At 38.7% G+C, this 26,982-nt stretch overlaps 2 protein-coding genes across 21 annotated transcripts in view; both read left to right on the forward strand.

Moving 5' to 3' along the window:
- FBXO25 (F-box protein 25) overlaps nt 1–19,289 on the forward strand; it is a 653,677-nt gene extending 634,388 nt beyond the window's left edge. The window contains exon 13 of the transcript XR_008209965.1: nt 19,280–19,289. The gene's annotated coding sequence lies outside the window, so the exon portion shown is untranslated. The remainder of the gene's footprint in view (nt 1–19,279) is intronic.
- DLGAP2 (DLG associated protein 2) overlaps nt 1–26,702 on the forward strand; it is a 451,834-nt gene extending 425,132 nt beyond the window's left edge. For 18 of the 20 annotated variants that reach the window (XM_052697261.1, XM_052697313.1, XM_052697298.1 and 15 more), the window contains 6 exons: nt 3,781–3,866; nt 5,069–5,484; nt 14,671–14,762; nt 20,289–20,441; nt 21,295–21,312; nt 22,782–26,702. In XM_052697261.1, coding sequence (XP_052553221.1) covers nt 3,781–3,866; nt 5,069–5,484; nt 14,671–14,762; nt 20,289–20,441; nt 21,295–21,312; nt 22,782–23,000 — 984 coding nt within the window. In that variant the 3' untranslated portion in view covers nt 23,001–26,702. The remainder of the gene's footprint in view (nt 1–3,780; nt 3,867–5,068; nt 5,485–14,670; nt 14,763–20,288; nt 20,442–21,294; nt 21,313–22,781) is intronic. The other 2 variants (XM_052697288.1, XM_052697419.1) reach the window with 1 other exon arrangement.
- The last annotated feature ends 280 nt before the right edge of the window (nt 26,703–26,982 follow it).

A 26,982-nucleotide genomic window follows, 5' to 3' on the forward strand; every position in this document is an offset into this window, starting at 1 on the left:
ACTTTTGGCCCATAAAACATTTTTCAGATAACAAAGGGCACTATTTCTAAGGAGATGTTAATTCTTTGTTTTCAAGGAGAGGAAAGATAATTTGATAGGTAAGAGCTACTCTCATTCTTCTACTTTTGGTTACTTTCTAGTGATTTCTTTTATTTCCATTTCTTGGTGAGATTCCCTCATGATCAGACAGGCAAATCTTTTGTCACATTTTGCTGAGATTGTAGCTCAGTTTTCAAATACTAAGGCTTTTAGAGTCAATGTGAGTATTAAAATTACAATGAATTGTAGATAAGAACAGATCTAGTAAAATATTTTTAAGCTTCTGGAGCCATACAATAAAACCAAACATAAGACTTTTCCTCCTCTGCTCACTTGAATCTAACCTGGTTGTTACAATATTTGCAGTCCTAGATTGCACAAAAAGATAATATTTGGCATTCTCTTGCTGTTACAAAGAGCAGTAAGGACAAGAAAGCATTAAAATATGAAAGCAATTGTCAGGTCATTTAGTCAGTGTCACTTTTGGCAAGCTGTAGGTAAAGATAATTTGGCACAAGTTTATATTTAGAAGTACCTAATAATGCCCTTGATTCCTGGGCCATCATTTTCCTGATGATTTTGTTTCAACTAAATTTTTAGAGTAGATTACTTCCATTGTGTTTCTAATTCTAAGTGTCAATTACATCTTTGGCGGATTATTCAGAATATACTTCTAGGTGAAATGCCAGTAAGAAAGCACTTGAAAACAGGCAAATGAAAAGAGCTGCTCCCAGATATGTTACATCAACAGAAAGACAGTAGCCCGTCCAAAATATGAAAGTGAAATTAGCCTCCATACCTCAGAAGCAGAGCTCAAAGGAAGACATGCTGTCTGTTATTAAACCTAACAACATAGCTGGCAAAAGCAGATATGCTTTTGATACGCAAAACCGAAGAAAAGTGTGTGTTGCCAGTTTTCCCACTTCATTCCAACAATATCAAATGACTAAATTGATCTTCTCAACAGGAACCTGTTCTTGTTTATGGAATCCAGCGTGGTCATAACTGTCCCAAAGCAGGCATAGTGACAGTACTGGATATGGCTGGGATAGAGATACCTTTCCCCACAGCAGCCCATATACTGCTGTGCAATGCACTTATTGTTAGGACAGCTTTGATATACCGCTTTTGTTTTGCTCATTTCTGGGCACTGCTGGCACAGCACCCTGAAAGCCAGGAGGCTGGGGGTGGGTGAGATGGGGAGGGGACATTGCCTGGGCAGCTGACCTGAACCATTCCATCCTGTACAATGTTACGTTTAGCAATAATATCTGGGAAAGGAAAAGGAGAAAGGGAGGCTTTCATTATGAAAATATCTTTCCTCCTTTATATGCTGTGAGACTTGCCAGTCATGATCAAGTACTGTGACTCTCCTTAAGACTGCCATTAGACTTTGTTGGAAGTATTGCCATTTGAGGTTGTGCAAAAAAAGACCCAGTCTCTTCTCCAGTCTTTTCCTAACTGTTCACGTTTGATGTCTGGTTTCACCTTCCAAATTGCTAGGTGCTTTCTGTGTTTAATAATAAAAATTACATATTCTTCTGTCCTACTTTCCTCTCTGAGGGATGGGGGAATGCCTGGGTGTGTCTCATTCTTGTCCCCACACAATTCACCTCATTTTCTGATTAGCATTCTCTATGAAGAAGATAAATTATACCCAGCTTAACTCAAAATCCTGAAAGAGCTAGGTGAGTCCCTAGCCTTGATTTCTTCTTGAATTTATTTGAGACTCTCTTGGGGCTTTTTACGCTATAAATAAGAATATATTTTCTGATAGCAATCCCTTGATCAAAGATAATGGACTGTACGGCTGTTCTGCCTGTAGCAGTGTTCTTTCAGAAGCTGATAACACTCCAAGCACAGCTCAAACTTCTCACCCACATGGTGGCCAAACCCACCTTGACTAGTAAACTAACTTGCTTGTTTTGTGTTTTGTGTGTTTGTTTTTTTCCTAAACCACCTACCTCTGTAGTTGAGGCTGTTTTTCTCTGCTGATGATGAGAGGAATCTTTCTTTTTATACAGACAACACTAAATCTTGGAGACTGCTACCAAATCTCTGATGCGTTAAAAAGAACAGTTGTCTCAGTGTGCTGCCTGTCCAAGTGAATGCAGCTAGCTTCCATGCAATTCCTGAGGTGGGAACAGTGCAAATTCATGCAGAATAGATGGAATTGCTGGGAAATGTTTTTTTTCCCATAATAGTTACTCCACTGGTAACCAGAGCTATCTGCAAGCCTATGCGTGATGCTACACTGAACAGTTCTAGCTTTGCTAAAGGGTTTCTGCATTTCATAAAAATTACCAATACCTATACCCAGGTAAATACAAATTTACACTGATTACTGGCCGGAACTCCCTTCAACGTGAATGTACATGGAACTGCTGCTTGAAAATCTAATGAGATGTTACCAGCAGCTGGCTTCTTCCAGATATAGAGTCCATATGTACATTCACATCTCACCCACCTTCCACATTTTCTCTGCATCCTTCCAAAATGCTGCTGGGATGGGACCATGCAGCTGAGACAGCTGCAATGGCCGTTGGGCTCCTCCCAGAGGAAAAGCTATCTCATTTTCATCATCAGATATACTCTTTGACTGCACCCATGGATTGTGCATGTTGAAAAAACTGCTTGCTGATAATATTTTTTAATTTAACTGTGAATATTTAGTTCAAAAAAGAATTCATTCTACACTAGCTGCTTCCTAGCTCTCCTTTCATCCAAGAATACAATCTGCATACTGCGTCACTCACTGTGTCTGTGTCAGAGACCTGGAGGTGGAGTGGTGGTGGGGAATGTTATATAAAATCCCACAGAAACTTGCAATAGCAATGTGGTCTCATTCATGAAGAAAGCTGCACTGTGAATGTATTTTAGAGAGTGTATTTCAGATGGGAATACCATAAAAATGCATAAATTGCTAGCTTGATGCAGCATTTTTGGAACCGTGTTATTAAAAAAGGTTAGATAGGGCATTCTGCTGTATCCTTCATGTCATTTAAATGGCTTTATATTTGTCAACGCAGCTATCAATAAAATTTCATTGCAGCATTTCTTTTTATCACTTGCAGGTTTATGGGGCTACTTGAGTTTTCATTTTATTTTGTAAATCATTAACTGTAATGAGAGACTGTTTTACTATAATATAAAAAGGTACCGTCCTCTGGATTCTTCATTCTGAGAACAGCTCTACCAGGCCAAACCTACTCCCTGCTTCCATTGAACTGAGTAATTGCATCTGCTTAGGTTTGAAATAAAGCATTGTATAGCAAAACAGAAGTAATTGTGCAGAGATTTATAAAACACAGCACCAAAGCAATGGTACCAGGCTGAACACTCATTTATTTCATAGAATCACAGAATCAGAAGAGACCTTTGAAAGCCATCCAGTCCAACCCATCTGCAAAGAACAAGGACACTACAGACAGATCAGGTGCTTACAGCCCCATCCAGGCTGACCTCGGGTGTCTCCAGGGATGGGGCATCCACTACCCCTCTGGGCAGTCTTCTCCAGTGCCTCACCACCTTCATTGTTAAGAACTTTTTCCTTATATGCAATCTAATGTCCCTTCCTTTAGTTTGAAATCATTTCCCCTTGTCCTATCAAATTTTACCTCATTTATTTATTGTTGGATATTTCTTAGCAGTAAGAGAGGGAAGTGAATTTATTTTAAGTAAGGGCGGTATTGTTGGCTTTTTGGTGCTCACTTTGCAGATGTATCTTTTCTCTTGAATTAGGTGGAAACAGCAACCGATTCAGATACTGAGAGCAGAGGCCTGCGGGAATACCACTCAGTTGGAATACAAGTGGAAGATGAAAAACGGTAATTCAAGTGCATACAAAAATCTGTAATCTTTCATAAAAGCACATTTGTAAACAGTGTTAATAACAAACTTCTGGCAAATGCTGCCTCTAAATAATTCAGAAAGCCAAATTTCTTATTTGCATGCTGGTTGTTTGGCAAAATTTGTAGAGAATATGCAACGCTTGTTTAATATTGTGTTCATTTTACTGTTTTAAATTGTAGTGAAGGAAGTGAAAGTTTTAAATTGAAGTGGTGGATTAATACCCTTTCATATTTTCAGAAAAAAATACAAAGAGATGTATATTGGGATCTTGTGCTGATTTAGGCTTTCTCAGTCCTTCTAACAAGGGTTAGGATGTATCGTAAACTGGAATCAGCTTTCCACTTGTTCAATCCTGATCTGGTTCTGTAGCACTATCAACCAATGTAGCAGCCCACCGGGTTATCCCTGGCAGGCACTGCCTGTTAAGCACCAGCCTGGGACCATTATCTCATTTCACGGCAGCTGTCAGATAGCATTTGACTGCTAATTGCCTTTTACCATCATTGACTAGAAGTAATTTGAAACAACAGGTCTAGATGTGAAAAGATTTCATGAATAATCTTTCTTTGTCCGTCTAACTTTTTAAAATAAATCTTTTCTCAAATGTTTTTTGTGACATAGCGCAATAAAAAAAAATTAACATTTAATGGTCGTCCTATGAGGTAAGTAAAAAAAACAAAACAACTCTTAAACCTTCAGTTAATATTTTTCTTTTTTTAAAGAATTCTCAAAAGCCCTAATTTAGCAGATTTTCAGATTTTATCAAATTATGATCATTAATATTTGAGTGTTTTTATACATTTATTTAACAGTCTTCCACCAGGAGATGCAACCCTGCAGTTCTGCTAGTTATTTCCAGTTCATTTAGTAATGATACGTGGTATTTTGTAGAATGAGAATAACGTGGTATCAATCAATATTTGCTTCCAGAGATAATTTAAATGATTTTCTTTTGCATCTTTGCTGAGATCAATGATGGCACAATACGTTTTGTTTTTCCTCTATGTTGTTAAGCTCTGTCTTATTTTAGTGAGATGTGCACAAAGAAAAAAATATTTAGCATAAAGGAGAAGGATAGAAGTAGAAGCCATTCACTGAAGCATTATTCTGCACCCCTGTATCATCATATATTCATTTGTGTTATTTAACCTCTTTTCTTTCTTCCCGCTTCGTCAAGACATGGACGATTTAAGCGCTCAAACAGTGTGACAGCAGCTGTCCAGGCTGACCTGGAGCTGGAGGGCTTCCCAGGACACATCACCATGGAGGACAAGGGACTTCAGTTTGGCTCATCCTTCCAGCAGCACTCGGAGCCCAGCACCCCCACCCAATACAGCGCAGTGAGAACTGTACGGACGCAGGGACTGTTCAGTTACAGAGAAGATTACAGGACCCCAGTTGACACCTCAAACCTTCCGCCACCCGAGCCCTGGCTGGAGCCAGCCATTGAGACAGTAGAGACTGGTCGGATGTCTCCTTGTCGACGGGACGGTTCTTGGTTCATGAAGTTGCTACATACTGAAACTAAGAGAATGGAGGGATGGTGTAAGGAAATGGAAAGAGAGGCAGAAGAAAACGATCTTTCTGAGGAAAGTAAGAACATTTTGCTATCTTTCCTATTACCATACATTGATGGTGTGGTTTTTCCCTCCTCTTTTTGCAGTACCCAAGACGTTCTACAGAACCATTAGATGTAGGCAGCCTTGCTGCTGATTGTGCAAGCTGGTTTTGTCAGGCTGGGGCTTTAGAGTTGTAGCTGAGACAACTGCATCAAGTACACGATCAAAGCCTGATATGGCTTAAGTGGGACAAGATCTCCTTCCATAGCTCCAGCTCTGGCTCATTCTTCCCACTCACTTCTGCATTTCCAGTGCTTGAATCTTTGCCAGAACACAGAAGTTTATCTTGTGTTAACCTTTTTGTTGTTGTTCCATTTTCCTGAATCCTGAGAATCCTGAGAATCTGCCTCTTCTTTTGAAGCCATTTTAAACACATTTTAATTCCCTTATAGGACCTGAGCAAAATGCATATAAAGGAAGAGTTAGAATAAGAGAGAGGAGTATGCAGAAGCAATAGCTAAAGCACTTCTACAGTCTCAGATAGTTCAGTAGCATTTTCTTATTATAATTTTGTCAAGAATCATTATTTCTCTCACTTCTTGTGGACACCTTGAATGAAGTGATGGGAAAAAATGAAAAATAATGTAGACTATTTTGGAACAAGATCCAAGCCAGCACTAATGATGGTAATATATCAAAGTGGTCCTAGCACTCAGTAGCCAGCTCCCCGTCATTCCCTCTGAGGTCAATTATCCTTGTTCTCCGGTCTTAGTTTTATAAATATTTCAATCCCTGCCAATCTGAATTATTGTCTCAGCTCAGCTTTTCTCAAATCACAAATTAGTTCATACACAATTTTCTTAGTAGCATCTTTTCCTACACTCACAAATCTCACACATAATCTCTGAATATACTTTCCTGATTGTCTTTTTTCCCCCTCAGTGAGCTCTTGCTTATGATCTGCCCCCAAGACTTGGGCCAGACCTGCATGGTCACTAAAAGGCCAATTTCTATTTCTTTCACTGACCTTTTAAAAGGACAGAACACCTGCATTTTTATGGCATCATTTTCATTTGCAGTCATATTTCTGCACTGCTTTTTGTGCAAATCTGCCATATAACAGCATAGCTTTCAGTGTGGCAGAGATCATAAGGTTGTTTTCTTCTTTAAGCATCCAGTTTTTTCTTGAGTTTAGATTTTTGTCGTCATTTTCACTATGGCAGATATGAGCTGAGAATTTTCTTTGCATTGATAATGTGAAGACTTTAATATCCTCTAAGGTGCTGTTTAAGTACTAACAATAAAATATTTTGCTTTGCTTAGCATGTGTTAGGATTTCCAAAACTACTTTCATTGCAGTTATTTTTTAATGCTTAGTTTTACCATATACATATTTTTGTCCTATCCCCTAAATCTTTGTATTGCTAAATGCTCTGCCACCGATAAGCGTCGCAAAGCACTAGCTTTTGGTGTTGGGAACATCAGTGCTTGCTATCAGAAGCAGAAGTTTGTAGAGCAAGACTTTAATTTCCTTGAATAAAGTAAGATTATTAGGAGACAAAGGGGAGAATTACAGTTAACCCACCTCTTTTCCCAGGAGGCCAGCCAGCTGTTTTCAGGCACTTCTGCTACCTCCTTTCTTTCCAAGCTCTTCTCCTTCCTCATGTGCAGCCACAATCAAATCTGCAATCACATGAAGTGAGCAATGGAAATACTCTTACAGACAGAGGTAGGGAGCTAGTGGAGCTCTCTCAAATACGTAGCTGTCTGTGTATTATGTCAGGAAAAGCTGGAGGAGCTGATTTTGGCTGACTACCAATTCCCAGGTCCAGACCCACACTACCTCCACGTGATGCTATCTATGCTCTTGCACTCCAGAAATACCCTAAAATACCTTGCAACAGTTAGGAAGATTATTTTTTTCAGGAAATAATTCAGGACATAAAGGATGGAACATGAAGACAAATTGAGCCTCAGTGATTTTTTATTAATATTGGTAGTTATTGAGACTCTATCCTTTCAACCTAGAATTAGGACTTAATGTTTCCTTACTTGCAGAGTGACTGTAAGAGAAAAAGAAAGGGCAGTTCCTTGATACAGAAATACTGAAATGGACTCTTGCAATTCCCATTTTAACCTAACCAAGACAATTTAATTACCCATGTTTGGGGGAACACTCTCACCTTCCTTATAGATTAAAGAAATTACTGCAGAAGAGGTCTGTACAGCATAAGTTAAGTCAGATGCTTATCTTCAGCTGGATGTGAAACATGACAGACTCCTTTTCCATCATATGTACTTATTTCAAGAGATCTTTCTCAAATCATTTCCAAATCTTTGGAATAGTATCCCCTCATTTCATATAACTAACATAAACTAAATGGAGATTATCAAATAATTATTTTCAAGGAGGGAATGAGCTTCACAGCATTTTAAAGTTTTTGCATGAATAACTGTTTTGCTGTTGAGTCTCTGACACATTTTATATACTCAGTTTGAGCTATGAAAGTTGGAAGGTATGTATCCACAAGAACTAAAGTTTAATGATATCCCCAGCATGAAATGTATCTTGACTTATTCAAGCATTTCACAGTTCTCTGAAGAAAATGCTCACAGATACGGGAGCCAGAAGCAACTAAATACGTTTTTCCATCTTCCAGCAGCTACTATTCCCATAACACTTGACAGCAAAGTTTGCACATTCAAACTGTCACTGTTAATGCTGAATTGTTCTTTTTGTTGGCCAGGGTATACTAATTGTACCTGAAGAAGAAAGGTAGCCTTGCATCTCCTATGAGAAGGCTGTCTTTATGCTACCACTTCAATTTTGTTTTAATCAAGGGAAGAGTTAAAATCGAACTGTATTTTAGAAAACAATTTCATTTTCTGTGTTAGCACAATAGCCCTGAGATCACAGAAAGCTGTCTGATTGCTCTATTGATTTTTTTCTTTCACTGTAGCTTTCCTCCCATAATGTTGTTCTAAGATCTTCACTCATCAGGTCTAGGAAAGGGAGAAGATAATCACTGCAACAAAAATAATCTAACCTCTCACGCTTTCTTTCTGCAGACATTATTTTTTTGTTTGGTCAGTTGCCATGAATCACATCTCAGAGTTTCTGTGAAGTTCATTTATTGTCTGTGTGAGCAGTTATTTGTGTTCTCAACCTTTATGAGAATACAGATATATATATAAAATATATACATGGCTGGAAGTGTTCCCAGGGTAAGCATGTGATCATTTGCACCGGCAGGGTGTCTTCCAGCAAAAATATGTGTTTCTCTGGGGTGCTGACTGGAGTTGCAGTTTTACACCCTGAAAATTGTATTTGGCTACTGCTGGTGTGTAGGTGATGACAAGAAAAACACTCTCAGTTATCACAGCTCTGTTGAAGATGCAGAGGGCCAGGACTGTGCAGCCTGAGCCCAGATTTCCTGAGCTGCGTGATGGGAGCAGAGGACTTTGCACAGGAAAGGCAGAAAGCCCATGAGCCCATATGGGGGTTGTGGGATCAGGTGTGATGTGACACAGGGAAGCAGAGGGCAATTGGGCTCCCAAGTGCCAAATATTTGTCTAGTGAAATATTACAGTGCTGTGTCAAATGGAGTACCCCCCAGACTTTATTCCCATGTCAAAATCCTAAGATAACACAGTGTAAAAATTTCTCCTTTGTTAGAACAGAGCTTTTAAGTCTGGTATTAATCACGCTGGCAGACAGTCTTTTTCTGACATCTTCTGCATCACTGTTAGAAGCTTTGCTGACACAGCTGTGCCCTGTTGAAGTAAAGGGATCTCTGGTGTATCAGGTATTAGAGAGAGCTCAAAATATCACCTTTCTCTCCCCTTAACCCTTCATTCCAGGGATGCTGAATTTTTCCTTTCTAATCCTCCAACCGATATTTCCAAAATTCTGCAAGGGCTTTAGTAACACAGAAGAGTTGTAACAAAAACAGTAATTAGAGAAAAGAAACCTCACAATCAATTTACTTCAGTGCATCCTTCAGTTAATCCCCCATAAAAGTTTTCTTTAGGTGTTTGACCAAATATAAATTATTCTTCAACCAAAGATAGATTAATGACATAAATTCCTAATGCTTCTCACAACTCTACCCTTCAGGAGCTATTGAAATTGACATTTGGAGTGTTGGAAATGACTACAGAAAGTCTTAATTTCCCTGAAATGGTAGTTAAAGTCAATAAAGGAGAGTCCCATAGTAAGGAATCCAAGAATTCCTCCTAGCATGTATATTGTGCTCTAGTTTTCCCCATTTTGGTAAAAAAGTGAACATGCACAGTCTCACGGCTCACAAGGATCCCATTGCCCTTCCTCCTCTCTGTAACAATGCTGATTGATAGCTGTGCTGTCCTAAAATATCATCTCACTGTAAACATAGCCTGTCTGTTATGTTGTTAGTGGAAAAGACATATGTTTAGGATTGATTTAGATTTAGGTTTAGATAAGTATAGATTTACAGATTGAACAAACATTCTGGTTTACATGTTCTGCTTTGAATTAGGGTGACCTAAATGACAGTTTAAATACATTTCCAGGTATATTTCCTCAGAGTGCGTATGGGAGGACACACACAGCTTAGGGAAAAAAAAATGAAAGCAAATGAAAATGAAAAACTAAAAGCACATCATTTAAGTAGCACGAATGAATGCCAGAAGCAGGTTGTCAGTAGTTTCCCAATGCTTGTGGCGCAACTGAGCAAAGCTTTTAACCTATCAAAAATAGAGTTATAACATCACACTGTGATCTTGATTTCGTCAACATAGGTCTAACTTTTCTCCCCCTGCATTTGTGAGGTGAAACAGCATTCAATTTTAAGTTCTTGCAGTATTCCTCAAATAATGCAACATGTATAAAACAATATTACTTGTAACACTTCTTGTAATCTGCATATTGCTGGAATCAATATGCCTTTGTGTGAATTGTCCACCCTGTTTATAGTGAACTTGCACAGTCTTTATCAAGAGTATAAATCCTGAATATGTATCTTCTGCAGTCACTGTCAGGGTTTTGTATGTCTTTGGAATAAAAGCCATACGTTCAGGACCACACAACGAAAACAGTATGTTTCATATGCATCAGGAAGAAGAATTAAGGTTATGTTACTCTTTTCTGAATTTCAAGTAAATATACCAGTATCTTAATGGTGGGGAGGTATATGAATTATATTGAAATTATGTATGTTTATGTTTGGTGATTGATTTTATCGTCACTTATTTACAAGCAGAATCTTCTAAGCATCACCAAACATCTCAGTCTCTCCAGTCTGTAACATTCATCATTCTTTCATGGAGATAATCAATCTGCACTCATCAGAATAATTCCCCAATGCATGAAATTAATGACAAGGCTTTGGCTGTCTATTAATATTGTGCTAAAGATTATGAATTGAAGTGTTTTAATACTTTAATTTAATTACAGCAAAGCAGAGTAGCATGAATATGAGAGATTCTAACTTCTATGTTTTATTAAGTCTCATTTACTTATTGAAATGGAAATAGAGTTAGATCTTCAGTAAATGGCAGGCCTGCAATACATGTGTATTCACCACTATTAGAGCCTTTTTGAAAGGCTGCTCACCAGTGCTGTAGGCTCCTTCACAGCAAATGTTATTCCTGGCAGCAGGGCCTTAGTTCTGCAAGTTAGTTAAACTCATTGTCTGTAGAATAGCTCTGGCAGTCCTCTCGTCAAGCACAGTGGGGATCTGTGCTTCTGGAGAGACGGGCATCAGACAGACTAAGGTTGTTTCCTAAGAGTCTGCAGAATCATAGAATGGCCTGGGTTAGAAGGGACCTCAAGAATCATGAATCTCCAACCCCCCTGCCACATGCAGGGCCACCAACCTCCCCATTTAATGCTAGACCAGGCTGCCCAAGGCCCCATCCAACCTGGCCCTGAACACCTCCAGGGACTGGGCATCCACTGCTTCTCTGGGCAGCCTGTTCCAGTGCCTCACCATTCTTTTGGTAAAGAACTTGCCTCTGATATCCAACCTAAATCTTCCCTCCTTCAAGTTAAGACCATTTCCCCTTGTTCTGTCATTACTCTTGTATAGCATATGGTTTGACTTGGTGACACATGCAGATGGCCTGGAAGCACAGTGTCTGACATCTGAAATGGAGGTTGTCACACAAAACATTGCACAGACAGTGCCTAAGTCTTTTCTGGCCTGCCTGGGCTTTAAATCACAGGTGCCTGTTAATGTGGTCCTTCATGATCATGAAGGTCAAATAAATGTTTATTTAATTTGGGGTTTGGAATAACGGTGACATTCACTAGGATATATCAGTCAGATCTAGATTCTGTCAAGTTTCTATGGTAGGGCCAAAAACAATGTTTTTTTTATCACGTTTTGTACTTGAGCTGTGAGCTACAAATTCAATGGAGGAAGCTAAAACTGAGCTGTATTCCCTGTGAGACAAGTGTTACATCCCTCAGCCTACAGAATCTTTCTGCTGAATAGAGTATGGAGTGTTTGGCAAGGCAGTGCCAAGGACCTGCTATTGCAAAATTCCTCATCTCAGGAAAGAAGGGATCCTGACCCCCCACCCTGATAGTTTGTCCTATGTCCCGTACTACAGAACATCCAGGGACAAGGAAGATAAAGCCTGGGTGATACATCTTTGCCTTTGTTAAAAGTTCTGACAGACAATGAAAGCAATTTGTTTCAGATCAAAGGAAACAGTTCTTCTTTATTTAGATTTCTATGTGTTTGCGCAGGTTTTAAACACCCAGAACATTGCTTTTCCTAAGCCAATAACTCCACAGAGGAAAGTGAGGAGTTTGGTGATCAAAAACCCCAAACCAATTAAAATGTTTTATTTCATTTGGCCAACTGAACATAAATAAATCCCCAGTGAATTACTCATGCAGCCCTGAAACACTTAACCCCTTCAGAAATGGGTAGCACAAGGGACAGATGAATTATGCATATTGCAGTTTAATTTAGTATTGTAGCACAGCTGTAAACTGTTTGTCTAACAGAAAGCAAAATAGAGCTTGAGAGGCACAGCTCTACAAATTTATCTATGCTTTTAAGGTTATGAAATATGTATGCATTTACAGAAAATGAGCTTTAAGCTTTCAGATTCTCTCAGCAAGCATTGAATAGTTTCTATATTAAATGTTGCAGTTCAGTTCTGCTGTGCTATTGTAGTTTCATTCAACCCTAAGCATCTCATTAATCATCAAGTTGGTTCCCTGAAATGATGAGGTTGTTCAACATAAAACTGAGATGGGGAGGTTTAGGTTAGATATTAGGAGGAAGTTTTTCACACAGAGGGTGGTGACGCACTGGAACAGGTTGCACAGGAGGTTGTGGATGCTCCATCCCTGGAGGCATTCGAGGCCAGGCTGGATGTGGCTCTGGGCAGCCTGGTCTGGTGGTTGGCAACTCTGCACAGGGATTGAAACTAGATGATATTTGAGGTCCTTTTCAACTCAGCCATTCTGTGATTCTACCATTCTATGATAAAAGATGTACGAGCATTTACTACATCACCCCTACACCTACCTTTCTATATCTTTCTCCTAAATATTATATAAAGATCTGGATGTTTTATGGAAATCTTAATCTTTCTCTGAGACCTCAGTTTATTGTGCTTTTTAAAATGTTGCTTTTGCAGCATAAGGAAGTGCAATTTGGTGAGGAAAGCATACTGCTACCAACTGAAGTATGGTATTTATCCCACAAAAATGTGGAAGTCCAAGAAGAGCTGGTTTTCTCGGATAATCCAGTTCCCTCAGGCACTCTAGTCAATAGAAATAGGCATCTTTAGGAAGAGGTCCGTCTCATCTAAAAATAAGTACCTAACATGAGCAAGCTGATGAGCTCCTTCCTTTCATAAAGCATAGAGAAATTTTTATTTAGACAGCTGATTCTTAGAAGCAAAGTCAAATAAAATGAATTTGATCACTTCCCTCAGTGCTTCTGCACACTGTAAATGGCCAGTACACTGGCAGTACGGAAAGTCCAACAAACCATGAGGGTTTCAACAATTTAACAAAGTCCTGGAGCACGAGCTTTTGTCCTCCCCTTGTCTGAAGCTCCCATGCTTTGGTCTTCATGTATTTTCCAACCTTCAACACGTAATGTCCCCTACCACAGAATGTCTTAGACACACAATTCCTCTAAAGATCTCATCCTTATGGTATGGTCTACATTATATTTTAACATGTTAACCTTGCTCTGCAGTACTGACAGATTAAAAAGGCTTCATCCAAGGATCATCCACAGTGATAGAAGCCATTTTTGATTGCAGAATCAGAAGACGTAACTTAAAGTACATTTAAAGCTCCCTTTGACATCACAGGAAACAGGCACCCACCTGCTTACTGAGGCAAGAGTATTTCAACAGCTCTCAATTTAGAAAAGCAAGTCTAGCTCCAGCTTCCATTGGGCTTTTATTCTGTGTCTGTAATGCATTTAGAAAATGTCTTCATGGGTTCATATAAATAAAGCATTACTTGTGTTCTTAACAGAATATTATGCAAAGGCAGTAAGGTTAGTTTAAGCATCTAAGTAAGGAAAATTTCTGTATTAACTCATTAATCATACAATGACAATAAAATGAAGGAATGACAATACTGAAGAAACAAAATAAGTGATGTTCCTGGATATGTCTGTAATGTTACTTTTGTTAATTGTGCCTGGTGGTACATAAGAGATAAATCTAGAAAAGCTGATAGACTGTTAAATTTGGTGTTGACTTATTAGTCTCAGCATCAGTAGTCCTACTGAATTATTTGCAGTTAAGTGCTTCGTCAGGTCAGAATTAATGCATTTTCTAATAAATGAATAAATCAATGAAAATCAGGGTGATAATGCTTATCACTGAGCTTTTTTTAAAAAAAAAAAATAAATTATTTACATTGGAATTCAAGATTATTCTCAAAACCTTATGTCCATGTGCCTACTTCAGGAAGCTCTGTGCATTCCTTTCATTTTTCTTTTCTACTTTCTTAAGCAAACACAGGCTTGGTAGTTCTTTGTTACTAATACATCATTTACTATTTTCAAAAGGAAAGATGACATGGAGCTTCTCTATATCCCTATCTCTTAAAAAATATTTTATGTGGATAATCAGAAGGGGAAAAATATTTATTTCCATTACAAACTAAGCTGTAATTCCAGTTACATTTTCTTTGAGATGGCATTTCCTTTTGCTGCCAAAACATCTATTGATAATAACCTCTCTGTGTGCTTAGTCCTAGGCAAGATCCGAAGTGCTGTTGGAAGTGCTCAGCTCCTCATGTCTCAGAAATTCCAGCAGTTTTATTGGCTCTGTCAGCAAAATCTGGTAAGTCGCCATCTCTGGCCATTCTTGAAGAGTTTACGAGTACTCATGCCTAATATTACACAGAATTTAACTGTAAATTGTAGAACTTAATGCTTTTAATTCAAAGGCAAAAACAACAGAAAATGTAGAGTACATACATGGTAACATTCTCATTTTCATGTCTCACATTTGTCTCGCTGTTCCTCTTTTTTTTAATTTAATCTCTAAGTATTGTGTTAGTACATCTTTTAGCAAAGCAAATGTAATTTCAGTAATTTTAGACTATCTGCGTTTTGTCTTTTCTTTTTTTGCTGTCCTTATTAAAGAGAAAAAAGGATGAGAAGGGAACAAACGCAAGTTTTCTTAGACATAATATTGTGGCTTATTTTTGTAGTACCCTAAAATAGTAACTGTATTTCTGGTGAGAAAAGCTGTTTTTCAAATTACAGTAAGCAGAGAATAGTAGGAGACACGATGCAGCTCTCTACCTACCTGAAAATGGGACTGATCTTGGAAATGAGAACATACAGAGTGTTCATAAAATTGGGTTTCATAATTTGCATTGCCAATTATATATAAGATGTCCTAGGGCGAAAGGAGCAGATGCAGTATATTACTTGCAGGAGTTACTGCTATTGTTCTGGAAGTTCATTAGACACTAATTTGATTCGAAATGTTATCTTCGTTAATATGACAGCAGCCATCAATGATATAAACGCTGTGGCAAGATGATACTAAGAAATAGAAGAACATAATGCTTCTAGCTAAGTCTGATGGTAGAACACCTACAATCTGTGGCTCACTTGAAAATGAAGTGTAACTTTTGACTGTCCCTATCTCGTATATTAAAAGCTCTGAATTTTGCTGCATGCATTACAGCAGATGCAAGCTGTTTGTCTGATTAGACACATTTCCTCATTTGCTAGTATTTACTGCACAGGTTTTTAAGGGAAAAGTAATTCTGCAGAGACTTATGTGCTATTTTCCATTCATAACATTTCATATCTAGAATTCCTGAAACGGTAATCAAATACTGAGAGAGTCTTGCCAACCATGTCCTATCTTCTGATAGAAAAGGGTAAGATATATGGTCCTCATTAGGAAAGAATCCAATTATCCACTTCAAAGAGTCTGTCAAAACAAGAACTTTAATAGCTTTTACAGAATGACAGAGGAAATATGCAAAGTCAGGCAAGCAGGAGATGACCAAGTTTGTAATATCAAGTGTATCATACGTGCTACTGTTTCTCCATTTGTTTGATAGTGAAAGAAGGAAATCTTCCTTAAAATCTAAAAGTGTCATACGGTAAATTTCAGACTTCCCTCCATTTCCTGACTGATTAAGCTATGCAAAATAAGATTTAGAGAGCCCAACCTGCTCTCCACTTCGCTTTTCCTTCAAGTGGGTCCGGGAATTGTGCTTGAGAGCATTACTGTAATAACAAGAGCAGCTTCTGCTCTGCACAGCTGATGGCTGTTTGGAAGCTTTAGCATGTCATTACTGCAAAAGCAATAGGAGGAATCCATAGCTTTGAGACAGCTTTATCAAAAAAAAAAAAAAAAAAGAAAGGCAAGATTTTATTTCTCTCCTTCTTATATGGATAATAAACCTTTGAACTCCATACCAACAGCTTTACTCCGTTTTGGAGATTTGAGCTCTGAATATTTTTCACCAATCACTTAAATCACCAATGGGCTTTGCAGAAAGGAACAAATGCAGAACTGGACTTTTAGCTCATTCATGTTTTGAGCTTTTCTTCTTATGAGTAGTAGTAGTGTTTATTATTAAATAGTCACTTAGTAGTCACTTAGTAGTCACATTAGTCACATCTACAGCAGACATTCCATATTCTCTGGCAGCAGCATCTTGGTCTTCTATGGGAATGCTCACAGATAACAGCTACTGCAGTACATCTGGCACTTACAAGGCTCCAACACATTGGTTTCTTTAACAGTATTCAACAACAGTAACCGTAAATGTAGGACAGAGAACAGCAGCTACTTTTGCCAATTCAAAAATGCAGCAATGTCTTAGGAAGAGGAACACGCTTACATTGAAATTTCTCCATGGCTTATGGATTGTTCTAAAGAATCTGAACAGTTTCAAGGATCACATTTGATGATGCTGTTGGTTAAGATGTCTCATTCAGGATAAATTCATAAAACCAACCAGCTTCAATGATTTTTTTATATAAGAATTGAGCTCCTATCTCTTACAGTATACAGTTCTTACTAAAAAAAGCATCCCTGATTAGTGACTACTTCCTGGTGAATTATTCACATTATCTTTTATAAGATAATGTTTTTCTTTGAAGTGTCCTCCTCCATACTCCAGTCAGCAGACATTCTGCTCAGCTCTTGAGATCATCGCTAAGTATGTCATGGTTGCAGGCAAAACCAGAGCAACACAAGCATCGGCTGAATACTTTTTGCTTGCTTTAGGCTTCCTTTTGAAAGAGAGCTGCAAAGCCGAATTCCAAACACAATAAAAACAAAGAAGCCACTTCTGAAAAAAAAAAAAAAAAAAAAAGGAAAAAAAAAAAAAGCAGCTTTAAGCCAATCTTCTCAAAACTCAGTTAACTGTAGTAGCAATAATTTTTACTAGCACTCATCCATGAGCTGTGGATCCATAAGCTATAGCAGCAGGAGGCAGCCCTCTTGTGTCCGTATGATGCACCGCATGCTCCTCTCCCAGCCGCGCTGGAAGCTGTGCTCTTGTGCAGCAGGGATGAGTGGAGCACAAAGGTACAGAAGAGCAATTACCCTCAATTCAGAAGTCAATGGCATTTCCGCGAGTGGCATCACTTTCTGGCTGTGCAGAGGAAACTGAGGAGAGAGACTGAGGAGACCAGACTGGAGAGAACAGATTGCAATGTAATATATGTTGCTGACAGATTTCACACTAGTCAGTTCTTGAAGCCTGTAATATTGACCTCTCTAGAATAATTAATATCACTGACACATGTTGTCAGTGCTTTTAAAGTAAATAGGGATCTACCCAATATGGTCATTTTCAGTGAATACTAATCTAGAGTTGTATCGTGTTTTCCAGAAATCTCTTATAATCTGCGTAGTAACTACTAGTCCTCAAATTCCCCATTGAACAATAGCTTTTCTAGCAAAGATTTCTGCATGGCTCTAGTTTAGGACCAGTTCTCTCTAATGTTCTTATCAATGATTTGGATACAGGACTTGAAGTTATACTATGTTTGCAGACAATACTAAATTGTCAGGAACTGATGATTCCCTTAAGAGTAGAGAGGCCTTGCAGAGAGAGGGATCTTAACAGTCTTGACAAATTGGAGAGCTGGACAATCACCAGATGCATGAGGCTTCACAATAGTAATTGCCTGATTCTACAGCTGGGATGGGGCAACCCTGGCTATATGTATGCACTGGAGGATGAGTTCTTTACCAAGAGAGTGATGAGTTGCTGGAACCGGCTGCCCAGAGAAGCAGTGGATGCCCCGTCCCTGGAGGTGTTCAAGGCCAGGTTGGATGGGGCCCTGGGCAGCCTGGTCTAGTATTAAATGGGGAGGTTGGTGGTCCTGCATGGCAGGGGGGTTGGAGATTCATGATCCTTGAGGTCCCTTCCAACCCTGGCCATTCCATGATTCTGTGATTCTGTGATGAGAGGCTGGAGAGCAGCCTGATGGAATCTGGGGCTTCTGGATGATGGCAAGTTGAATCTCAGTCAGCAGTGTTCCCTGGCAGAACAAAGGGCCAACCATACCCTGGGGTGCCTCAGGCCCAGCACAGCAGTTAGTTGAGGGGTTGTCACCATCTGTTCTGCACTATGTGGCCCCACCTCAAGCACTGAGTGCAGGTTTGGGTACCACAGTAAGTGAAGGACATAAAAATATTAGAGAGCATCCAAAGGAGGCCTGTGAAAATGGAGAAGGGTCAGGAGGGCAAGATGTCATACCCAGCTCCAGCCACTCAGCTCCCACAGTGAGGAAATCCAAATTTAAATAGCAGTCCCTACCGTAAGACTCCTAGGAACATGAAAATCAAGGGAGAAGCGGAAAATAAATGCTGATTTATCTCTTTCCTAGGTTTTAGGTAACTATGTGAAGCTGTGCTCATTACATAGAATGCCTTCATCCTTTCGATGCTGAGCATATGGGACACAGAGCCCTGCTCAGTCGATAACACCACTGTTTATTTATTAAATTAGCCATTTTAACTTTGGCCTGGGAAGGAGATTATGAGCATTTTTGGGTTGATTTCAACTGCGTTACTCTCAGTTCCACTGTGTAGACCTACAGGGGCTGTTCCAAATATAATGCCTCCTGATTTATTACATTGGCATGTGATGTCAGAGGCGTATAACCTTCCACCAATATTCCATTACATTTTGTTGTCATGTGGTGGATGGCAGCAGAGGGGCAGTCTGACAAGACGATGTCTGACATGAAAGTGCGTAGAAAGCAAAGTTGTATCACTGAATTTCCCTGTGCAGAAAGAATTGCACCCATTGACTTTCATCAATGCTTTTTGAACATTTATGGAGACCAAAAAGTAAATGGTGAGCGCAGTGAAGTGGTGGTGGTGCATTTCAGCAGTGGAGAGTGGATAACAGTGACTGTGGATAACCTCCACTGGTGCAGATTGTTACGAGTGTGCAACATGAAGGCTCTTGTTCATTGCTAGTGAAAGTGGTGAAGACTATGTTGAAAAATAGTGTTTTGTAGGTGAGAATTTGCTCTATCTAACAGTATTACTGTGTTTTTTATAACTGTTGTAGTTTCCATGGAAATAAATATGAGGTCTTACTTTCAGAGTGACCTACATACTTCTCTGATAGACATTTGCTCATCATCTTCACAGAGATGTTTGCCAATTAAACCCTACTTCACTGAAGTGACAAACTTGTCCTCTTGAACAAGCATCAGGGCTCAAGATATGGGGTACAGGGTCTGTATACTATTTTTTAGGTAATTTTTTATCCAACATTGACATTCAGCTAATAACTACCTAACCTTGGTAAATGGGAATAGTATCTGCCCAGTTACCGAGCATGATTCTACCCCATGGGAAACAAAATTCTAATAAACATCCCCATCCAGATTTTCTACCTTACATGTCCATTTGAAAACCCAGGAAAACATAATCAAATCCAGCATAAGTTGACAATTTTCTTGCGGTGTTGTTTGGTTCTTTCACTCACCTACAATGTCTGTAATTTTTAACAAAACTTCAGTATACCTAGAATATAAGCCACATCCCTATTCCATTTAATAATCAGCAGACAGAGTCTGTCAGCATGCTACATTTTAGAAATGAAGGTCAGCACAGCGGATGGTGTTGAGAGGCTTCCCATGATTCTCAGATCCAGAAAGGCCAGTGCAGGAAATCTCACTTATTTGTACCCAAGTTGTATGGGAGGCACAGTTTTTCAGTCACAGCTCACAGCTGCAGAGCACATGTAGCCTTTGCCCTGAGCAGCTGTGCAGCAGAATGAACTGGGGCAGTTCCCTTCCTACCTCAAATCACTTTGTTTAAAGCCTCCTGCTCTATTCATATTCTCTCTTTTGTGCATGACAGGACCCGAGTGCCATGCCAAGACCAACTTCCCAGGACCTGGCAGGTTTCTGGGACTTATTGCAGCTCTCAATTGAAGATGTCAGCATGAAGTTTGATGAACTGCACCAGTTGAAACTCAATGAATGGAAAATAATAGAATCACCTGAAAGGAAGGTAAGCAGACCATGGGCAATACCATTTCCCTCCCATTTACAGTACTGTAGCTTCCATGTTTTAAATTCAGTAGGGAAATGTGGTAGGTTTCTAAGCCAAAGAAGGAAAACAGCTGACTGTGGCCCAACTTGTACATGGAAACCCTCATCACTCATAACAGTGTGGTTGTTTGGTTTTGTTTTTTTTTCCTTTTAACAATGTTGAGCTGAATTGTGTTAACAAAGAAAATGGATTTTGCAAAATCTTGTCTCTCCGCTACATAAAACTTCTCTTGAATTTATCTGGCTTCATATTAAAAAAAAAAAAAAAAACAAACCAAGAACTGAAACATGTTCTGACTAATTCAGATTGAGAACAGTAGCCCAAGAATTCAATCAAGATGGACTGCAGCATGTTGTTCCTTCTGGGCCAGCTCAAACCTGAGCTACAGCAATCAATCCTGCTCGCATAAATAATTGATGCTGGTACAAGTGGCAGAACATGGTGTTGGTCAAGCTAAAGTTTGGCCTATGGAAATTCTGGGGGGAAAAGAGTGCTTTTGGCCAGCTGCCCGCATTTCTGTTTCAATCCCACTGCCTGGGAGATACCCCTGGCCACTAGGCTTCCAAAGCACGTGGCACCATGCCTACAAGCACTTGATTCCCAAACTGCCTTTCCCCTTCCCAGAGCTCTTTCCCATACCCGAATTATCCCACTACCCTTGGTGATTATTTTATCAGTCAGATGACGGCAGCATTTGGTTTGAGTCAGTACTGTTGGCCTCAGGTGAATTCTTGCTTGGTTCGGGAGGAATTAGGAGGCATTTTGACAACTCTTTCATTTCTTCATGCTCCTCTTGGATTTTAATTTTCAGCCAACTGGTTGGTGGATGGTGAGTTTGCAACTCTTGCTTACTAGTGACAACTGGAAGTAAGAAATTATTATAGTGACAGCAACAGTGATGTTCCTAAGAGGAAAATAAGTAAAAGTGAAAAAATAATAAGATGGGACAGCAGGAATGGAGCCCTTATGTTCCTGTCTAAAAACAGGAAAAAGAGAAAATAAAGACTGGGAGAGCTGTCTATCATGGAGAATAGCAACTTAGGCTGATGCACTGTTTTGCTGAGTTGGGAATGTTGAAATATATTCTTAAATAAATTTAACTCTAGTCTTGGCTAATGCATTTTGGTAGTAGACTCAGAATTTTCAGAATTAAAAAAAAGAAAGAAAGAAAAAAAAAAGATGATTCTGCAGTTCACCTTTTTATATTTGTTTGAATCCTGCTGTGCCTCAAATTAACTGTGTTCTCCATAAGGAACAGCCCATACTTTGGACTATTACAATTACTGTAAGAAGTTATCCAGCAGAAAGATTATTATAATAATCACACTATACATACGAAATTGTGGACTCTCCATCTTTGGAGATATTTGGCCAATATTAAACTCGATGTTGAAAAACCTGTTATAACATCAACCTTGGATCTAATTTCAAGTGGCTTTTGAAGGAATGTTATACTGAATTGCCTCCAGAGGTCCCTTCCAACCTAAACTTTTATATGATTCTGTGCTTCTACAATATCTTTTCAAGGCCCTTATATGATATTACACAGTCTATAAATGGAGTACAATATCAATTTCATATCTCAAAATAGTTCTTGATATAAAACCTGTATAAGCCGTTGGCAGCTACTTTGGTAGCACATCTATTGACTCTTGCTTTGTAGTTTGCCAATTCTTCAGCATAATTTTCTTTAAAACGGTCCAGGCTGGCAAGGAGAACAATTAACTTATGTTCTCTCTTTGGCTGGTGCTTGCATGCTTCCATTTAGCAATCCATAGAGGAGACTAAACTAATAGATATGTATACACAGCTGCTATTTCGTATCCAGCTGAGGCTAAACTCAGTATGATTAATTTAATTAAAAATTACGTTCTGCTAATCTTAGACAGTCTTTTCACTTGATCAGACCACACAGATGCGCTGAATTCTTATTGGAGAGCCAGTGTGTGTTTCTGTTTATAATGAGTGTAATAATGTGTCAGAGAAAACTGAGCAAATTCACGTGAAAGTGAGGTACGTAGACTGCATGTGTAGGATATCTGCAAGGCCAGTGAAAGGAAGCGTAGTCTTTTTTAAGGCACAGGACTACAGAATTTGTGCTGAAGTAACAGGTTTTTGTCAGTGTTTCTGGAATGGATAGCCATTCACGCAATCCATTAATCACCTGATTTTAGAGCAGAAACCGAGCATGCTTGATGTATGTAATGAGTATTTGGCACTGTATGTCTTCGATTTGCATGTTCTGCTGATGGTATCTTCCGCACGCCATTTACCTTCTATTTTAATACCCTATTTTAGGAAGAAAGAAAGGTTCCTCCTCCTGTACCAAAGAAGCCCCCAAAAGGAAAATTCCCCATCACAAGAGAAAAATCTCTGGACCTACCTGACAGGCAGCGACAAGAAGCCAGAAGGCGGCTCATGGCTGCTAAGAGGGCGGCCTCTTTCCGACAGAATTCAGCCACAGAGCGTGCAGACAGCATTGAGATATACATCCCAGAGGCTCAAACCCGGCTTTAAAGACAGAATGCTGCAGAGTTCCTTTTTTAGACAAAATGCTTGTACAGTTTGTCACTTACCTGGTAATTTTTGTCTCATTCTCTCCATAAATATGCCCTTGCTGTTGTGTTCTTTGTGCCATAAGCACAGTGGAATGCTTTTGATTTCCTCAGAATTTGCTGAGCTCACCGCAAGAACGACTTCTTTTGTATTTATTGTCTGACTTACAATCAGCTACAATGGATAGGGCTTGTTGAGACCTGACTTATCCAGTATATTCTCAGAGGACAACAAGAAACACCTCTTGAGATGGAACCCAGCTTACTTTTTTGTTATTTATATTTTTATAAAATGTGTGATAATTAGGGATAAGAATAACAAACTATCAATGGGTGCATCTCACCATTCACTAGAGGCATTAGCTAATCCAAGTAGAAGGTGCTACAAATGTAAAGAGCAGGAAAGAAAGAACCCATTTATCTCTCTGACCTCCAGTTTCTTTTCCCAGAACCCAGCTAAAATATTTACCCATGTGCTCTGCCACTCTTCTCATCTTTGTTACCGCAGAATAATATTAGGCCTCTCATGTCATATCACGTTTCTGGAGATGAACAGGGATATCCAGCCACTAAAACTCCAAAGTTCATCAGAAACCAAGAAGCATACAAGTCTGGTGGTGTTGGGAATGCCCACTGAGAAACGTTTGCTGTTAGCAGTATATCGACACTCTGAAACCTAAGCAAAATTATAATGCAAGAGGACTTGAGTGATGGGTGAAAGGAAAACGGAAGCCTTAAAAAGTTAGATCTTCTGTAGCAAGATGTGTAAAGAAAAAGTTATACTTACTCCTTTGGAACACTCATCGCATTTTTAACAGTTCTTTTATGTGTTAACGTTCATTTCATGATCCTCCCTTTTATTTCAAGAGCTGCGCTACATGTAATACTTCAAACTCTCAAAATGTTCTATCAATTGAGTTTCCAGGGTATCCTTGAGAAAAAAAAAAAAAATCTTGCTTGTTTAAAATGCCAGTTGTGATGTTGTAAACAGTTTAAGAAATATGAATGTGAGTGGTGAGTAAATCTAAGTTTAAATGGTTATGTTAAGGTAAAGGTGAACTGTGGTTTACAGTTGTATTTTTTTTAGAACTATTTTTCTATGCAGTATCAGTTACAGCAAGAAAAAGCTTCTTGCTTGCTTCACATGTAACAAACATGATTCAAGAGATAATTGATTTCCAGCCGTGGAATATAAGGAAAATAATATATTTTCAAGCCTCTCACTATTATGAGAGAGGTGGTGACTACCACAATCCAGAGGCTTTGGTTTAAAATAAACTAAGATAGAAATGTTCCACTTCACCTACCTTCCAGAGCCACCCGAGCAACCCAGCACTTAGAAGTCTTCAGGTGAAGACGCAATAAGATATGTAACCCAGAGACTCCGACTGCAAGGTTTGAAAGCTCCTCTGTACTACTTTAGGTCAAAACAGCGTTAACACACCGAGACAGACAGCCGCATCTACATTTCCTGTTTACCTGCTTTAACAAATGCAATGTATTTAATGTATTTAGCCATAGGCAGAACAGCTATTAAATTATACTCTAGCACTTTGGTTCTTCACCTGATGAGCACTTTAAATCCACGTCCCACACACCCTGCAGCCTGACAGATGACTGAAAACGTGAATTATCATAGGTTATGCAGATCTGACATTGCTTCTAATCTGTTTTGCTTTGGTTCTATTTATTTCTTTTCCTTTTCCTTCATTGTTTTCCTACAGTGTGTAGTATGAAGCATGAGTTCTGTCTTTGGAGCACACCTGATAAAGCGTGTTGAGCTTCAAGATGGGAATCTTTAGAGATGAGGTTTTGAGATGTTTCTGTGAGGAGAAAGCCCTCTAAATCGAGCCTGATATCTGGTATATACTTTACCAAATAGCCTTAAACTATGTTTGGAAGCAAAAACCAAGACGAATGTATATCCCTCAAAAATGAAAAAAAAAAGAAAAAAAAAAAAAAAAGAAAAAAATCCCTGAAATATTCTTCTATAGATAAAAGCATTATCTTTCCCATCCTTCATGTTTTCAAGGCATTTTCTATTAAGGAAAGAGCTGAATTCTGGGTAGGGTACAATATTGATGCTAATTCCTATATTTGTTTCACTATTTTAAATACAAATGTACTTGCAGACATTGGCATCTTTAGTGTTGAAAACTAATATGTTATTTAATGTGGAGCTGCTGATTAGAAATATCCACAGAAAACTAGAGCCTTTCCTAGATTAAGGAAATTTAAAATAGGCATACACACACACATATATATATCTATAGCTGCTGTATACATATATGGCAGCTGATAACGTTTTCTCTGATTTCCCTTTTGCTTCACACATGACTTGCTTGAAAACCCCCAGCTGCAGGGACAGATCATGCTGTGCTATTAAGACAAGTTAAATCTGATCCTGCTGGTAACTAGACCTTATGGAGACATATGGTGAAAAAAACCCACAAAGATTATAGATTTATTTAGATCCCAGTTGACTTAATGCTGACTTGGAGCAGTCCATATAAGTTTTTAATTGAGAATCATATTTTGGTGATTTTTATATGTTACAATGATATTGGATGTTCTCGGGCAAAAATAGGCCTGCAGAAATGATGCCAACCCTGTATTTTACCATATTTCCCATGCCATTACTTATATGTTCAATATAAGTTTTGGATATGTGTGATTTCTTTTTGTTCCACCTTTGTTCTAAAAAAGAAGAAAGAAAAAAAAAGGAATCAAAATTAAATTAGATGCAAATTAGATGCTTACTGAAAGATTTGATAATATGTTATCTGTGCATGTTATATTTCAAAGTGCAATATATTAAATTCTTCTACAGGTAACATTCTATCATTACAGGCAGATAAGCCATTTCTATCTACATATTGTACATCCGGTTCATTTAGAAAAATAACATTATGCTTATCATACTTGTGTTGCAGATAAATCAAATTGCTTTGGTCCCCAATGTGAGAAACACAGCACATGGTACCTTAACATGATCTTAACAGATCAACTGTGATCTGACTCCCTAGCATCAAAATAAGATTCAGTTATAAAACCAGCATAGGAGGAACGTAACAAAACACTAAGAGAGAAAGTAGAATGCTTTCTGCTAGTGGACATCATGGAGTGCATACACACAGAACAGCTGGAAATAGCATTTAATTGAACACTAATTGGACTAATACTTATTTTCACTGATTAAAATTATAGAAAGTCTCCATTCATTTCTTCATTGCCTGTAAAACACAAGTATAATAAACAGAATTGTCAAGATTTAAATAAAGAAAAACCTGACTGGTGAAATTGTTGGTATCTGCCATACTTATTTTGCTTTGTACATTTTTTTTTCAGATTTGAAATTCTTTGTAAATTGATGAAGTATATTATGGAGTGTTTTATTATTTCTTGTTGACCTGATCGGAATGGCCTTTGGCAGTGTGCAAAGACTAATCATGTTGTATAGTTTAATACCAAAAAATTACATTTTAATTTATGCTTATACCTTGTCACTATGTTAGACTTGAGATAACCAGGAAGGAATTAAAGCGTGCATAGGAAGCTGTGTGGATTTCCTGTCTATATAGTACATTTCATATAATAGAAATTATTTGTTTTAAAATAAGCTTATGTTTCCTGCTGTATCAGTAAATTAATAACCTAGTTTCTACTCCTTTGGCACTGCGTCTAGAATAAAGCGAGGGAAATCGGGGTCATTTGGTGGTTTTGCAAGGAGAATACTTTCTCCCTAAGTGTTTGTGTGCCATAAGTGACCTGCGGTCTCTGCAGGCCCTGCTGCGATCCATGGGGTGAATCCCCCCACATCCGCCCGTCTCAGCCATTGCATCCAGTCCCTGGAGCTCGCCCAGGCCAGTCTGTGGGTTTGGTGTCCCCACTGGCATTATGGCACCAAAGCTGGGGACGCATCAGATGCCAACCCAACAGGGGAT

The sequence above is a fragment of the Tympanuchus pallidicinctus genome, unplaced genomic scaffold (genome assembly GCF_026119805.1).
Source record: "Tympanuchus pallidicinctus isolate F22 unplaced genomic scaffold, pur_lepc_1.0 scaffold1, whole genome shotgun sequence".
In the NCBI taxonomy this organism is placed as follows: Eukaryota; Metazoa; Chordata; class Aves; order Galliformes; family Phasianidae; genus Tympanuchus; species Tympanuchus pallidicinctus.